Source organism: Nipponia nippon, unplaced genomic scaffold (genome assembly GCF_047370975.1).
Source record: "Nipponia nippon isolate SJK-2023a ecotype South Korea unplaced genomic scaffold, ASM4737097v1 scaffold_10, whole genome shotgun sequence".
NCBI classification, from domain to species: domain Eukaryota; kingdom Metazoa; phylum Chordata; class Aves; order Pelecaniformes; family Threskiornithidae; genus Nipponia; species Nipponia nippon.
In genome coordinates, this window is record NW_028262291.1 from 27689038 (window position 1) to 27703782 (window position 14745).

At 46.2% G+C, this 14745-nt stretch overlaps 1 protein-coding gene across 3 annotated transcripts in view; it reads left to right on the forward strand.

Annotated features, from left to right (window-relative positions):
- LRP4 (LDL receptor related protein 4) overlaps positions 1-14745 on the forward strand; it is an 82657-nt gene that overhangs the window by 51523 nt on the left and 16389 nt on the right. For 2 of the 3 annotated variants that reach the window (XM_087746124.1, XM_087746126.1), the window contains exons 4-19: positions 929-1042; positions 1498-1614; positions 4106-4234; positions 4592-4711; positions 4842-4967; positions 7253-7378; positions 7828-7962; positions 8131-8256; positions 9316-9546; positions 9848-10004; positions 10366-10583; positions 10932-11108; positions 11683-11808; positions 12521-12729; positions 13351-13432; positions 14085-14190. In XM_087746124.1, coding sequence (XP_087602250.1) covers positions 929-1042; positions 1498-1614; positions 4106-4234; positions 4592-4711; positions 4842-4967; positions 7253-7378; positions 7828-7962; positions 8131-8256; positions 9316-9546; positions 9848-10004; positions 10366-10583; positions 10932-11108; positions 11683-11808; positions 12521-12729; positions 13351-13432; positions 14085-14190 — 2299 coding nt within the window. The remainder of the gene's footprint in view (positions 1-928; positions 1043-1497; positions 1615-4105; positions 4235-4591; positions 4712-4841; positions 4968-7252; positions 7379-7827; positions 7963-8130; positions 8257-9315; positions 9547-9847; positions 10005-10365; positions 10584-10931; positions 11109-11682; positions 11809-12520; positions 12730-13350; positions 13433-14084; positions 14191-14745) is intronic. The other variant, XM_087746125.1, reaches the window with a different exon arrangement.

Here is a 14745-nt window from a genome sequence, read left to right on the forward strand (position 1 = left end):
AGCAAGGTTCAGGGGTTTGACATCCTGTGTGATGCTCTGGATTGCAGGACTAAGCTCAGTTTTCCAGTCTATTCAAAGATTTTCACGAAAGAAAATCTGGGTCTCTTTCTGGGTTTCTGGGTCTGGGTCTGTTTGGTGTTCTGTTTTTCAGAAAAAGTTGGAATGCCCTCCTCTCTAAGACAATAGTGCAGAAATCAAAAGATTTGGAGGCTAATGAAAGGAGGAAGGAAGGTTCTGTGAATAAGAGTTCTAGGGAGTTGTTCAGACTAGCACGTAACCATAGGAGGGTATTCTGTTGGATTGAGGTCCTCAGGCACTAATTTTGCAGTCCCTTTCCTTTCCTCACTGGTCTGCAGACAAGCTTCCTTGGAAGACTGGCAAAGAGGCTGGAATGAAGCTGCAAATACTGAAGCATTCAGAAGAGGAAGTTTAAATTTTCTCTATGTCTTTTCAGTGAACATTTCCTTTCCTTTGAAGATAGCTTTGGCATTGTTGTGAAAAGAAGGCGGAGATATAATTCTACCAGCAATTATTTGTTAGACAATGATAGACCCTATTAATTCCTTTAAAAAGAGGCCTGAATTGCCTTTTTTCTGTGCAGGGATCTCTTGAGCCTGGCTTGGGGCTGTGCTAGAATACCAGCACAGGGTGGGTGGCTCCATCTCTCTGTTCCAGGTACTTCCTCCAACCAATGTTCTCAAGTTTTAGAGCCTGCTGTACTGTTGACTTGTGGATGGAGTGGAAGAGAGACACTGAAGAAATCTCAGTGGCCCTCCTGGTATTGTTAGGGGAAGGGAAATCAGCTCTCCAGCATCTCAGTGTCTTTGGAGGATGATGTTGCTTGATTTGTAACATGTCACAGGTTTGGTGTTCTGCAAGGTAAACCTTCTTGCCTTGCCTTCACCTTATCTCCGTTGTGTCCCTGCAGCTCCACGGGAGTGTGAGGAAGATGAGTTCTCATGTCAGAACGGATACTGCATCCGCAGCCTGTGGCACTGTGATGGTGACAATGACTGTGGCGACAACAGTGATGAACAGTGTGGTGAGAAATGTGGCCCTGCAAATACTGCCCTGACAGTGCTTTAAAAGGGGTTGCACAGACTCTAACCTGGGCAGTTCTAGGATCCCCTGAGCATGGTGAGGGCTCACAGCTGGCTTGCCTGGGCTGGGCTTATGGGATATTCTGTTCCCAGGGATCTCAGGCTATTCTTCTTGGGATCTCAGGCTGTGTGGCTTACTTGACAGGCAAAAATCACTTGAGACCTGTTATTCCTTGACATGCCATTGTGAAGTCCTGTGGATTCCTTTTGAATCCAGCACTCTGTGTCAGTTAAATGAACAATGATGGTTTTGCTCAGGCACTGCATGACATGGGTATGTATGGTTTAATGAGCAATCTTGTTTGTGGGTGCCCTAGGAGCTTCAGGAGCGTGGTGCAGTTGTTTCCTGGGTACTCTGAGAAAAACCAAGGCTTTGTTTGCGTTGCTGTCTCTGCAGATATGAGAAAGTGCTCAGAGAAGGAGTTTCGTTGCAGTGATGGTAGCTGCATAGCTGAGCACTGGTTCTGTGATGGTGACACAGACTGCAAGGATGGCTCGGATGAAGAGAATTGCCGTAAGTGCTCTGCTTGCTTTGTAACCACAGGAAATAGCCCTTCGGACCTGCTCCTTTCTTGGGGTTTGGCATGTTTTCTGCAGCAGAGATCAAAAACAAGTTAGTCCTGCCTGTGCTGGCAGCTATGCTGCCTTCTGTTGCCTACCCCAGAGGGCACAAGAGAATGGTTTATCTCTTGTGTTACCTCACAGGCATACTTCGTTTGTGCCTGGCTGCTTCTCTGTTCCTTCCCATGGCTGTGTGACCTTGAGTCAGAGCAGAAGGCTTATGCTTTACTGAATATAGCTCTATATGAAACTGTAGGAGTTGGAGGGCGGGGGGGAGGGGGAGAAAACTATTCCCTTCTTTTTCCTCTTGCCTGATTCCTGCTGGAAATCTTGGGGGGGCCTCTGCCCACTGACAGCATCCTCAGGGACTGCGTGTCCCCAGCTGGCACACTGCAGGGGCTGCCTGCCTGCCCAACCCCTCTTCACTTGGATGCTTTATGCAGAGCATTGTCTGAAAAGGGCCGATAGGACAAGTTAGCTGGAAGCTGATGTGACTGTTGGGGAAGGGGGGCCGTGAGAGCCTGCAACAGTTTTCTCCTCCACCTTCACAGGCTTGTAGCAAGTGGGACAGGAGCCTGTTATGTCCCTTCCTAACCCCCACTGCCTCTCTCCGGTGTCTATGAGTGCTGTTGGTGTCTGTGGAAGTTGCAGTGGTCCCTTCCCCCACCCTGCTCTCAAAGGCATTTTGCAGAATTTGTTCTAGATAGCAGGAAACTTCAAAAGGCTCTGGGAAGGGGATCAGGGCCACCAGCTCCTGAAGGGCAGGGGGAGTGGATGCATGGGGGAGTTGTCTTTTATCTCTCCAGATAATGAGAGTTGGCAGGGAGCCAGGGGCTGCAAACATTTCTAAGCCAGGAAAGGGCTCTAAGAGGAAGCCAGCCTTTCTCCCTCTCCTTTCCGCCTCTCCCTTTCTTGCTCCCTTGCCTGTCGCTTCCCTGCAGGCCATGAATAGTCCCTCGGGAAGGGAGGGGAGGTGTTTCAACCTTGCCTCTTATGGGAGCAGAGGGGCACCCAGAACTGGTGCCCCTGCTTCTCTGAGCTGGAATGATTCTCCAGTTCTGGCTGGCTGTTGTCTCTATAAGGCATTTCAAGTAACTCACTGAGAAGCTCAGTTTGGCTACCTCCCTTTCTCTTACCTGTCTCCATGTGGTTGTAATCTTTTCCTTATCTCCAATCCTGCTTGTCATTCATCTAGGATAATGTGGGACTATACTGTTCTTTTTGTGTGTGTGTTTTCTTTTTGTGTGTGTGTTTCTTTTGGGGGGGTGTGTGTTATAATTGAATCACACTACATGAGAATTTAAGTCACTGACTTCATTTTCTCCTCAAGGAGACCCAAACGCTCCTTTCAGGTTCCTTTGGTGAGGCACATGTTAACACACAGTACCCAGGCACTGGACTAAAGCTCTTATGGCATGCCTGCAGGCTGTGGCCAGTACTTCAGGTTGGAGAGGCAGGTGGCGTTCACTTCCCAAACTGTTAGTCTTTCTTTTCCATTTTGTTTAATGGATTTGTTTTCAGAGCTCCTCAGTTGGAAGACTCACATGCCTGAAACATGCAGTTCAGTCTCTGGACAATAGGAGAAGAGGTGTCAGATTCTGTCATGTGGGACTCAAAATGTCCCTTCCCACATAGTGTATCGTTGAACAGAGAACAGCAGGCAAATCCTTGGCTATAAGATTCTTGGGCTTTCCCCAGGGTCATCTGTCTGGCAGTGCTCCTTACTGATAAGGCACAGTTTGTTTTAGTGACAACTTGAGAAGAAAGAGAGGGGGGAAATCCTCAAAGCTCAGGTGCAGACCTGGGCACCTTGCTGCTTGCTTGCTTCCTTTGATCTTCAAGTACTTATTTTTGTTAAAATTTTAAAGGAATCATTCCATACTTTAACGCTGCATTCTGACATGCCTCAATCCTTAATATAGAGCTACCCCAAAGGGTATCTGTATTTTTCCATCTGTTTTTTGTATCTACCTTCTTCAGGTTTAATAAACAAATTAAACACTTTCTGGAGGGCACAAAGACATAGTGTTTCAAGCATAAGATGGAGGGTGACACTCTTGGATCCTTTTTGTTGCTTTTGCATCAACCTTTCCTTCTTCATAGCTGTTTCCTTCTCTAGAACTTATTGGCTCTTGAAAAGTTAGTGTTTATAGACTAACATCCTATGTAATTTATTTTATTTTATTTTTATTTTTTCTATTTTTATTGGATTGTCTGCACGGGTGTCTTTATATATACGTGTAACCTGCCCCTCAGTGAAGCACAAACAACATTCAAGTTCCTCTCAGTAATACAAATCATGCAGAGATATGCAGCAATGGCTAGTAATTTCCAGCCCCTTTCCATTGAATACTTGCTAGTTTGTTATTAGACTGGAGACGGTTGCATCTAAACTGGATTGTGCCCTGTCACCTCAGGCATTTTTTCTTTGATTTCCTTGTTAGCATCAGATGTTCCAGCTGCCACCTGCAGCTTGGAGGAGTTCCAGTGTGCATATGGACGCTGCATCTTGGACATCTACCACTGTGATGGGGACGATGACTGTGGGGACTGGTCTGATGAATCTGACTGTTGTAAGTTAGTGCAGGGTGATATACTGATCCGAGCATGTGAGTTGCAAACCTAAATGGATTTTGCATTGGCTGGAGAGGGGTTGCAGTGTAGACAGCAATCTAATTGTTCACACATAAGCGCTCCCTCTCTCTCTCTTTTTATTTTTTTTTTTATTTTTTTTTAAACTCAGGGGAAGTGAGAATAACGATGGGAACTGTGTAGTCAGTACACTTCTGCGTACAGGAATTAAAGCAGTTTCCAGGAGAAGTCTATTCAGGACCAAGTTCCACAATAGTGGAATGTAAGGGTGGTACTGGGGGGCTTTGGGGATGTTACATTGGTCTGAGTTTGCTCTTTATATTCTTTCATCTCTGCAGCATCTCACCAGCCTTGTCGCTCTGGAGAGTTCATGTGCAACAGTGGCTTGTGCATCAACGCTGGCTGGAGGTGTGATGGAGACTTTGACTGTGATGACCAGTCAGATGAGAGGAACTGCAGTGAGTGCTGGGAACTGGTGGAAGTGTTCAGTTTCTGCTGATGCAAAAGAGTGTTTGGGACTGTTAGCTTTGGAATTGGGTCTCTTCTGATCCTTCTTGCTCATCTAATATTCTTTTTTTGGTCCCTCAGCTACATCTATGTGCACAGCTGACCAGTTCCGCTGTAAATCAGGGCGTTGTGTCCGTCTGTCCTGGCGTTGTGATGGGGAAGATGACTGCTCTGACAACAGTGATGAGGAGAACTGTGAGAACACAGGTTTGGCCTCCTGCCTTGCTGCTTATCACTAATTTTTCCATCCTGGAGGTAATATAGGTAGTGAAGTCTCTTTTGGATTGCTTCACTGAGTTCAGCCTAGAGTTTCCGTCCTTCCCAAAGAATGGGATCTATAGGCTATCTTATATGCTTGGAAACAGGTGCAGGTCTCTATGCTTAAACTAACTTAAGTGGTGGTATTTTCTGGTCAAATATCAGATCCCTATATCTTCCTATCCTGTCCCTACGCTATGAATTACCACAGAGCTCTGAGACAAATGGACTATGTCTAACTCATGCCTTCTAGATAGTTCTGGATACTTCTCATGTTGCCTGTGAAATTGCCAAGCAATTCTAGCAGGCAGTGGAATCAAAAAGGGCATTTTGTGGAAGTGAAGGATAAAGCCTTTGTTTTAGAGGTTAAGGGTGTCAGCTTCCTCCTTAAATATTTGCTCAAGAGCCTCTTTCTGGTAATCATTTCGCATATAGCTATTCTCTTATATAATAGTGGTTACGGGGAAGAGGATGGTTTCAACAGACCCTATTGTTATGGTAGGATTCAAGGAATGTCTCAGATCTTCTATTTTCCTTAAATCCTTCAGGATGTCTGTAGGCCTTGTTGAGGAATAGTGCGTACTGGCCCATGAAATTCATCCCAGTGAGTGGAGCCCAGCTGTACGTACTGACCTTTCTGGATCAGTGTATTTTAAACAGTGGGTTTAGGGGTGACAAAAGGGATTTGTGAAACTGTACCCCTTGTTTAGTCCTGTTGAGGAGGGGAGAGTGGGTGTTCTACAAGGACAGCTGATCTCAGAGGACCTGGAGAGGCACACTTTACAAAGTGCCATTTGAGAGGGGCTGCTCTAGATTGGTCAGCTGTCATGAGCACCAGTGTGTAGGAGATGGTGGTGATCTTGGAAAAAGCAATTGTACTTAAAGACAAGCTGGTAACCCTGTTTCCTCATTCTGATAACAAAAGTATTTAGAGGTATTGAAAGAACAGTTGCCACCCAGAAGCCAAGTCAAACTTCCAGAGGCACTGAAATTCAACCTCTCCACCTCAAACCAAACCCAAGGTGGTTGAGTACAGCTCTTGTTACTGTAAGGTTAGTTGTGCAGTTCTGCATTAGGTCTATGGTGATAGTCATCAGGTAAAAATTAACTCAGGACTTCCAAGCAGAATGTGTACTGGCTCATCTAAGCGAAATAGTGTGCTGTCTCAGTGTCTGTAGCAAGAGTTAAAATCCTGTGTCACCTCTTGGGTTTAGAACAGAATTATATTTTTATTGGCCATAGAGGGAAGATTCCTAGAATACTAGGAGATCAGCTGATGTAAGGATCTTTACGTTCAATACAACAAATGCAGTCCAAGTTTCAGAATCCTTCATTTAAAGCATTCTTGTGCTCTGAAAAGTGAATCTGCATGTGATTTGGTTTTATGTTCCCAGTTGGTGTGTCTGTTAGTTCTTATTTGTACTTGTTGTTAATCGCACAACTACCCTTTTCCATACTGCTTACAGGCAGTCTGCCAATCTAATTGTTTTTTTGCTGATAACTGTATTGTCCTGTTGTCTTCCTAGGATTATCAGAGGGTGGTGATTTGGAAACCACTAACCAAGTCAGCTTAAGAGGTGCAAGAAATAAGAGGCAACAGGACAGTGCAGTTATTGCTGAAGAAACAATCAGATTGGCAAAGTCCCTACAAACAGTATTACTTTACTTACAAGAATTCTGTAGAGTCTCCCTGCCAACAGCAGAAGTTGAAGCATGTAGCTCATGTGTGAAATCCTGTTGCCTGAGGTCAGATTTCAAGGATGCATGTAAATCTCATTCCAAGTCCGTCACAGTGCAGTTAGGGCTGGACAAGACGCTCATTCCTAGGCAGATTAAAGATCCATAGCCATGCTGGGATGACCTATTAGATGATTAAAGTGAGGAACAGACTGCTGTCTTGCACATGCTGAGTAGGGTTGTGGAATCTGGAACCAAAGGGAACTAAGCCAGGACCTTCCAGTCATTTTGAGAGAAACTAAATAGCTGAACTTCCCAATAAAGCAACATTGGACTCAGTCTGGAGGAGAGTTTGCAGGCCTCCAAATCAGCATAAAGATATGTGGAGCAGTAAGTGCAAGATGAGCTGAATTCAAGGAAAGAGGAAGTCATGGATTTGTGCTCATATGTAAAGTTTGTAACAAATATTAGAAAATGTTCTGTATCCTTTTCTTCACCATGACTCTTGTTCCATCGGTAAGCTGTGGTGTGCTTACTTTCCCCTTCTTCTATTGCAGGGACCCCTCAGTGTGCCCCAGACCAGTTCCTGTGTGGGAACGGGCGTTGTATTGGCCAGAGGAAGCTGTGCAATGGAGCAAATGATTGTGGAGATGGCAGTGATGAGAGCCCGCATCAAAACTGCCGTAAGTTCTCCAAGTTCAGTCTTAAACATAAATGGAGGCACTGTGATGTGTGGGCGTCTATCTGGTGTTGCTGAAGGATGTGTGTAAGGAAGAAAGCCTGGGTTGTGATAATGGGAGAGAGTTGAAGATTGAGGAAAATGACCTTGGTGGTTTTGCCAATTACATACTGCAGACAAGGAATAATGAGGAGAAGATTATGATCTCAGGTATCAAAGTTTGTCTGCAGAGATAGTGAATCCTAAAAACATACTATTCTGAGCTTCATTGTCCCCTTTTGGTTGTGGCCTGCAGGGGAGAGTTCTGACTGCAAAGAGGCAGCTTCCAGCACAGCCTGTGTCCTCCCGCTCTTGCTCAGCCTGTTCTGAAAGGCGACTGCTGCCTAACAGCTGAGGACACAAGCAGCTGCCTTGTGGTTTCAGCTCAGTTATCTTCATGTGTTCCTTTCGCAGGTCCACGAACAGGGGAGGAGAACTGCAATGTCAACAATGGCGGCTGTGCTCAGAAGTGCCAGATGGTACGAGGGATGGTGCAGTGCACCTGCCACACAGGTTACAGGCTCCTGGAAGATGGTCGATCATGCCAAGGTGGGTTTTTGGAGCAGTAGCCTCCTCCCTGCTGCTTTGATGTGCTTGAAGTTGATGGCTATGATAGAGTGCAAATCAGAGCATGAAGGCAGAAGCAAGCTATCGGTGAGATTGCCTGGCTTGTTGATGATCCAATGGTAACTTTCTCCCTTTGTCTATAACATGCAGATGTGAATGAATGTGCTGAGGAAGGTTACTGCAGCCAAGGCTGTACCAACAGTGAAGGAGGCTTCCAGTGCTGGTGTGAGCAAGGCTATGAGCTGCGACCTGACAAGCGTAGCTGCAAAGCTCTAGGTAAAGAGGAGTTCAGCCTTATTGGGGGGGGGGGGCGGGGCGGGTGCGGGGTGTGTGTTGGTCCAGTTCTCATAGTTTTCTCTAATGCTTCATTGGCAGCATTATGCTGTTCACTAAGTCAACATGTGAGGAAAAGGAAGTACCTGGTTTTTTATTGGATATGCCCAGGTTGTTGGTGAAAGCCTGTGAAAAATTTGTGTGATTTTGACCATGGAGAGATACTTCACTGTTTCCTTTCCCTGCCAGCAGGACAGCCCTTGCTGCCTTTTCCTAGTCTCTTGTCATTCCTGGTGACCCAGACCCTGGGACACAAACAGCCTCCTGCCTCTGTCTCTGCTCAACAAGTGTCTTAACCTTTCCAGTCAGTGAGGTTGTATCACACCTCCTTGTGATTTGACCCTTCATGCTGGTCACCAGTCCTGAATGCTGTGAGTGGCTGCTGTATGGACATCTGCTGTTTTTTAAGGGCATCTATACACTTGTTCAACTTCATTCCGTAGCTCCTCTAATGTAGGAGCTGAGGAATTAGAAATTCCATTTGAAGAATTAAGATTTCATTAGGAATTCTCCTAGGATGTTGATATGGGGTTTTGGTTGGTTTTTTTTTTCCTTTCTCTGCAGTGGAAGTACCTGCTGAGTTTATATCTGGCTGAGGCAGATTTTAACTGTGTCTTGTCTGTGGTAGAAGATGTGGTAGAGCATGTGTGTTTGTATGGCTGGGAGATGGATATAGGAAAAGGAAACAAGGAAACTGTAGTCCAGCTGCCAAGTGGCTTCCTAGTGGTGTGGTTTCAGAGGCTGAGGTGGGGCAGGCTTAGATGGGACCTTGAATGATCACTTCTTGCTGAGTGAATGTTGGCCAAAAGGTTTAAAACTGCTCATCGTTGAGTTAGGACTGTGTATTGAGGATGTGAAAACAGCTCTCCGAAGTGTTTTGCACTTGGGAGTTGATTTCTTGCTGACAGTACTGCAAAACTATGTACTGGGACTTGGTGCAGAGGGAATGGGAGGCAGAACCCCGTCAAAGTACTCTAATGCTGTCTTCCCATATATTCTCAGGGCCAGAGCCAGTGCTGCTCTTTGCCAATCGAATTGATATCCGACAAGTGTTGCCTCATCGCTCAGAGTATACGCTGCTCCTGAACAACCTGGAAAACGCCATTGCCCTTGACTTCCACCACAGCAAGGAGCTGGTGTTTTGGTCTGATGTCACTCTTGACCGCATCATGAGGGCCAATCTGAATGGTAGCAATGTGGAAGAAGTGGTTTCCACAGGGCTGGAGAGCCCAGGTGCGTCACCACAAAAAAGGCAAAAGCTTGGGAACTGACCATGGTGCGAGCATAGGGGTGGGTGAGTGGAGAAAAGTGGGTACCCAGCATTCAAAATGGAGTGCATCTCCCCGAGCGAGGGGGTGGGTTGGATGGAATGGGTGTGAGATCAGTGTCCCCCTGGAGTTAATCTTGGCTGATGGGGAAGGAGACAGGAGGACTGGACTGGGCCTCTTCTGAGGCTGAGAGGGAAAGGGAACTATTTTTCTGAGCAGATTCTGCTCCTGGTTTCATTCTGTGCTTAATTCTCCCCTGGAGACAGGTGGACTTGCTATTGACTGGATCCACGACAAATTATACTGGACAGACTCTGGGACATCTCGAATTGAAGTAGCAAACCTGGATGGCACTCACAGGAAAGTGCTTTTGTGGCAGAACCTGGAGAAGCCCCGAGCAATTGCCCTACATCCTATGGAGGGGTGAGTGAAAACTTAGGGCCCCAGTGTGCCCTCCATGCAAGTGCTTCCAGGTGAACACTGAAAACCCCATCCTTCGTCACAAAGGCTGTCTCTGGGCGCAAGCCTTCATTTGGTACTACCAGTTTGGGGAACCTGGCAATGCTGGGGGCCTTCAGAGCCTTAATCCTATTCTGGGCCCTTTGGGTTTTACCAGCCTGAAAGTGCTGAGTGTTACCTTGTTGGCTGTCACTTCTCTCATGGCTGTGACCCAGTCTTATGCTCAAGGTCACAGGACTGATACTGTTTTGCCCTGATAGGGAGTGATGCTGGGTGTAGTATGTGGGACATGAGTTTTCTAGCCTGTCTCTCCTGCCTCCTCCAGCACTATCTACTGGACCGACTGGGGCAACACTCCCCGCATTGAGTATTCCAACATGGATGGCTCTAATCGGCGCATCATTGCGGATACGCACCTCTTCTGGCCCAATGGACTGACCATTGACTATGCAGGACATCGAATGTACTGGGTGGATGCCAAACATCATGTCATTGAGAGGGCTGACCTTGATGGGCGGAACAGGAAGGCTGTTATTAGCCAAGGTAAGTAACAGGGCTATGTACGGGGAGTGTTCTCTGCAGTAAAGAAGATAGAGTAGCACAGTGCTACTCTGAGTTTCAGAGCCACTGGCTCCTGCTTCTATGCTTGTCTCCTGTTCTTTCACTGCGGGATGAATTCTGTCACTGCTGAGGGATGGGGTTTGCTACCCAGTCTTCAGTGGACAGGAGAGAGGAAGGAATTGTCTGTTATATTAGTGTAAGGTGGATTTGAATGGGTTGACTGTGGCAAGGTCTAAGGGGCAGTGGAAAGAGCTTTCCCTTGTCTCATCTCCCTGCTAGCCTGAGTCCTGTTGGACCTGATTATATCTCTGTATTGGATGTCTATTACAGGCCTCCCGCATCCATTTGCTATCACTGTGTTTGAGGACAGTTTGTACTGGACAGACTGGCACACCAAGAGCATCAACAGTGCCAACAAATTCACAGGCAAGAACCAGGAGATCATCCGCAACAAACTCCACTTCCCTATGGACATCCACACACTGCATCCTCAGCGCCAGCCAGCAGGTAACTGCAGAGAGGGTAGAGACCCATTTGAGCCACTAGAAGACCTGCTGCCGCCCACCACCTTGTAAAGCAGGGAGATGGCAGGCCTGAACCCAGCATATCGATGCATCCACCACCTCCAACTCTGTCGAGAGCTGCCGCAGAACTTGCTCCATCTGTCAGTTCAGTTGAGGTCCCTCAGCCCCGGTAACCTGGTGTTAGGTGTTGCCACAGCTCCCCCTGCTGACCCCGGGAGTGGAGGCTTTTCAGTAAGAAATGCTTGTGGTTTGTTAACGCAAGAGCTGTTTCGGGAGGGGGAAAAAAATCATAAGTAGGCACTAGTAATGCCTGACACCTTCCTTATTCCTCTTCAATTGCCATAATCTGCTCAAGTGGATTGAGTTAAATGCTATATTTAAAATTGAGCCCTACAAATGGAGTTAGTGCTTTAGTTTATGTGTTTCCTTATTCTCAGTTAACTTCTGGGTGGACAAGTTATCTTACCCATGTGCATCTTGACACCTTGACTGGTGTTTTTCCTCTTTTCTTTACTTTTTGCTTTATGTGTGGTTGTTTTTGTCTTTGGCTACTTGAGCAGGGAGAAACCGTTGTGGGGCCAACAACGGGGGCTGTACTCACCTCTGCCTGCCGAGCAGCAAGGATTACACCTGCGCCTGCCCCACAGGCTTCCGCAAGACCAGCAGCCATGCCTGCGCCCAGAGTAAGTGAGGTGGGACCACAGCCTGCATGCTCAGATGTTCAGCGGGTGGCAGAGGGTTGGCAATGGGAGTAAGCAGCAGCAGTTGCTTCCAAGGAGACGCAGCTGGATAGACTGAGTTAGTAGTATTAAGGACTCTGCCAGAGAATGCTTCACCTTTTTGATGCATTCCCCTGTTCTGCGTTCCCATTGCCCTCACTAGGCTTGATGGGTGGGGATACAGAGAAGCTCCATCCTTGGGTCCTTATTTCAGGGCTGCTCTTGGTGCCATGCTACCTGTCACAGCTGATTGTTTCCCTAAAACTCCCATAGGAGCTGTGTCAGTGCTGAACAAAAAATTCAGTCGTCTTGATTGCCACAGTTTCTCTTGGTTTGCAACCATGTAGAAGAATTAGGCCTGCTGTCTCCTAGATTCTCAAGAGATGGTATCGCTATTTCATTTGGAGGGAGGTCTATGCCATTCTTTGAAGAATATGGTTGACTTTGTTCCCTCGGCATAGGTTACCCCCAAGAAACAGCTCCCTACTGCTCTCTTCCCCCCTGCCCACCCACCCCCCTTGGTGATATTTTGCTACCAATAAAATCCTATGCTGTGACCTGCCAGTGAGAGATGATGTAAGTGGTTAAGGTTGGATATAGCAGGGAATTGTCTGTGTCTATCACTGTGTTGTTGAACTTAGAGAAATTAAAAGAAGACCTTTCGACCTTTGATCAGGTCTTGACAAGTTCCTGCTTTTTGCCCGAAGGATGGACATCCGTCGGATCAGCTTTGACACAGATGACCTGTCAGATGATGTCATCCCCCTTGCTGATGTTCGCAGCGCTGTGGCTCTAGACTGGGACTCAAAGGATGACTATGTCTACTGGACAGATGTTAGCACCGACTCAATCAGCCGAGCAAAGTGGGATGGATCGAGCCAGGAGGTACAGTGTTAACTATGTGTGGAGGTCATCTAGCCAGGAGATTCCTTGAGCATCAGATTTGAAGCTGCTGGGATACACTGGCCTTCTAAGGAGCTGCAGTTCATGCTAGATTTGTTTTTCATTAGTTTGCCTAGTTCTGGCTCAGAAGAGCCCTGAGATCATACACAAGTTTGGTGTACGTTCCCGCTTGTATGGAAAACCTTGAATTGGGGCACAAAGCACGTTGATTTATAAGCTGTGGTCAATTCCTTTGTTGTGGCCCTAAAATCTGAAAGGAAGAAGTATTAAATCCTCTGTTACGTACTACATTTTGAACAAGAGCCATGCTCCTTGGGAATGCTTTTTGCATGTGACCGTAGGCTAATGTTGCCATAAATCAGGAGAATAGAGTTCAAAGTTTGGAGTTGCAGTTTGAACAGACATGAAAAATAGATGTTTCTCCAAATGTAAGACTTATTTGAACTTCTAAGTCCTTAATGCTCTCTCTCATATGGCATTCCTCTGCTTGGGCTTTTGCCTTTTGAAACTTAACGTTGTTTTTGAATGGGTAGTGAATTGAGCAAGTGCTTTCTCCCTAAGGTCTAATCGCACTAAGGATTTTGTTTGTTTGTTTTTATTTAGGTTGTGGTGGACACCAGCCTGGAAAGTCCAGCTGGACTGGCAATTGACTGGGTCACCAACAAGCTATACTGGACTGATGCAGGTACTGAGATCCTCTGCTTTACCTAGGCCTTCTCTCTTCCTTATTAGCCATGAAAACTGAAAAACAGCTGGATAGTTCTGTCTGTCTCATTGCAAATTAGTCTGTTTCTAGCGAAAAATGGAGTTTCATCTCATGTGCTTCTAACAAAGTGGGAGTAGAGGTGGAAGTTTAATTCTCTTTGCAGTATCCCCAGTACTAATTTTATGGAGAGGTTTATAGTAGAAGTCAAGCACCACTGTTCTCTTGCTGCAGAGCTGGTGATTGTGTGTGTTTACATATCTTCAAACAGCGTGGCTTGGGATGCAGCAAGTAGTATTTGGAGGATGTTCCCTGCTGGCGAGTCATAGTTCAGCGAGATGTAAGGAAGGTGATTCTCTTCTAGCTGTTCACTCATGCCTATGGAGATACCTTGGGGGCTTAGGAAAGAGCTGGTTTGCGTTCATACAGGACTCAGCACCAATGACAGCCACAGAGGTGACTTGAGAGATCTAATGGAAGGTGATGCTTTGAGGCACGTTTCTTGCCTGTCTTTCAGCTATCAACAGAGACAGACGGAGAGGAGGAATGCATTGTTGTATGGATGTTTTTTGCCTTAGCTCTTGCGATTCCAGAGGTCCTTGACATTTCTCTCATTCTCTCTTGACTTTTGTAGGAACAGATCGGATAGAGGTCTCCAACACAGATGGAACCATGAGAACTGTTCTCATCTGGGAGAACCTAGACAGACCTAGAGATATTGTGGTGGACCCTGTCGGAGGGTGAGAGATTCTTTCTTTTGGGATGACATGGCAATTCTTGCATGTCTAAAGATGTTCAGGTTCTTTGGTTTTGTGCAATTGTCTTTCTCTCTGATGCCATTGTTCTATATCCTGTGAAATGCTAAAATTAAAGACCTGATTTTGGATGCTAGTGGAACAAGATAAGCAGGCATAATTGCCTGTTGTGCTGTAGAGCTTGCAGGAGCTGGCTGGTGTTTTAATTTATTTATCCTTGGGACATAATAACTAAAGATGTACAAAAAATGTTGACAATGAGACCATCTAGATCTTTTCTATTTCTTTATTTCACATCTGTGTTGAATTTATATTCAAGCTCTCTGCTTAACAACCAGAGTTCAGTCAGAAGGGTCTCCTCAGGTAAATTACTGCTGATCTCAAGCAAGCTGTAACATTAGTGGCTTCTTGGCTTCAAAGCACTGTGTCAGAGTATTGAGGGATCGACTGTGCCATGGAAAGCAAACCTGAGTAGAGTAACAGAAACAAGTGATTTCAATAACAGATTTTGCTTCTGAATCTAAGACCTTGAGGAGCTGG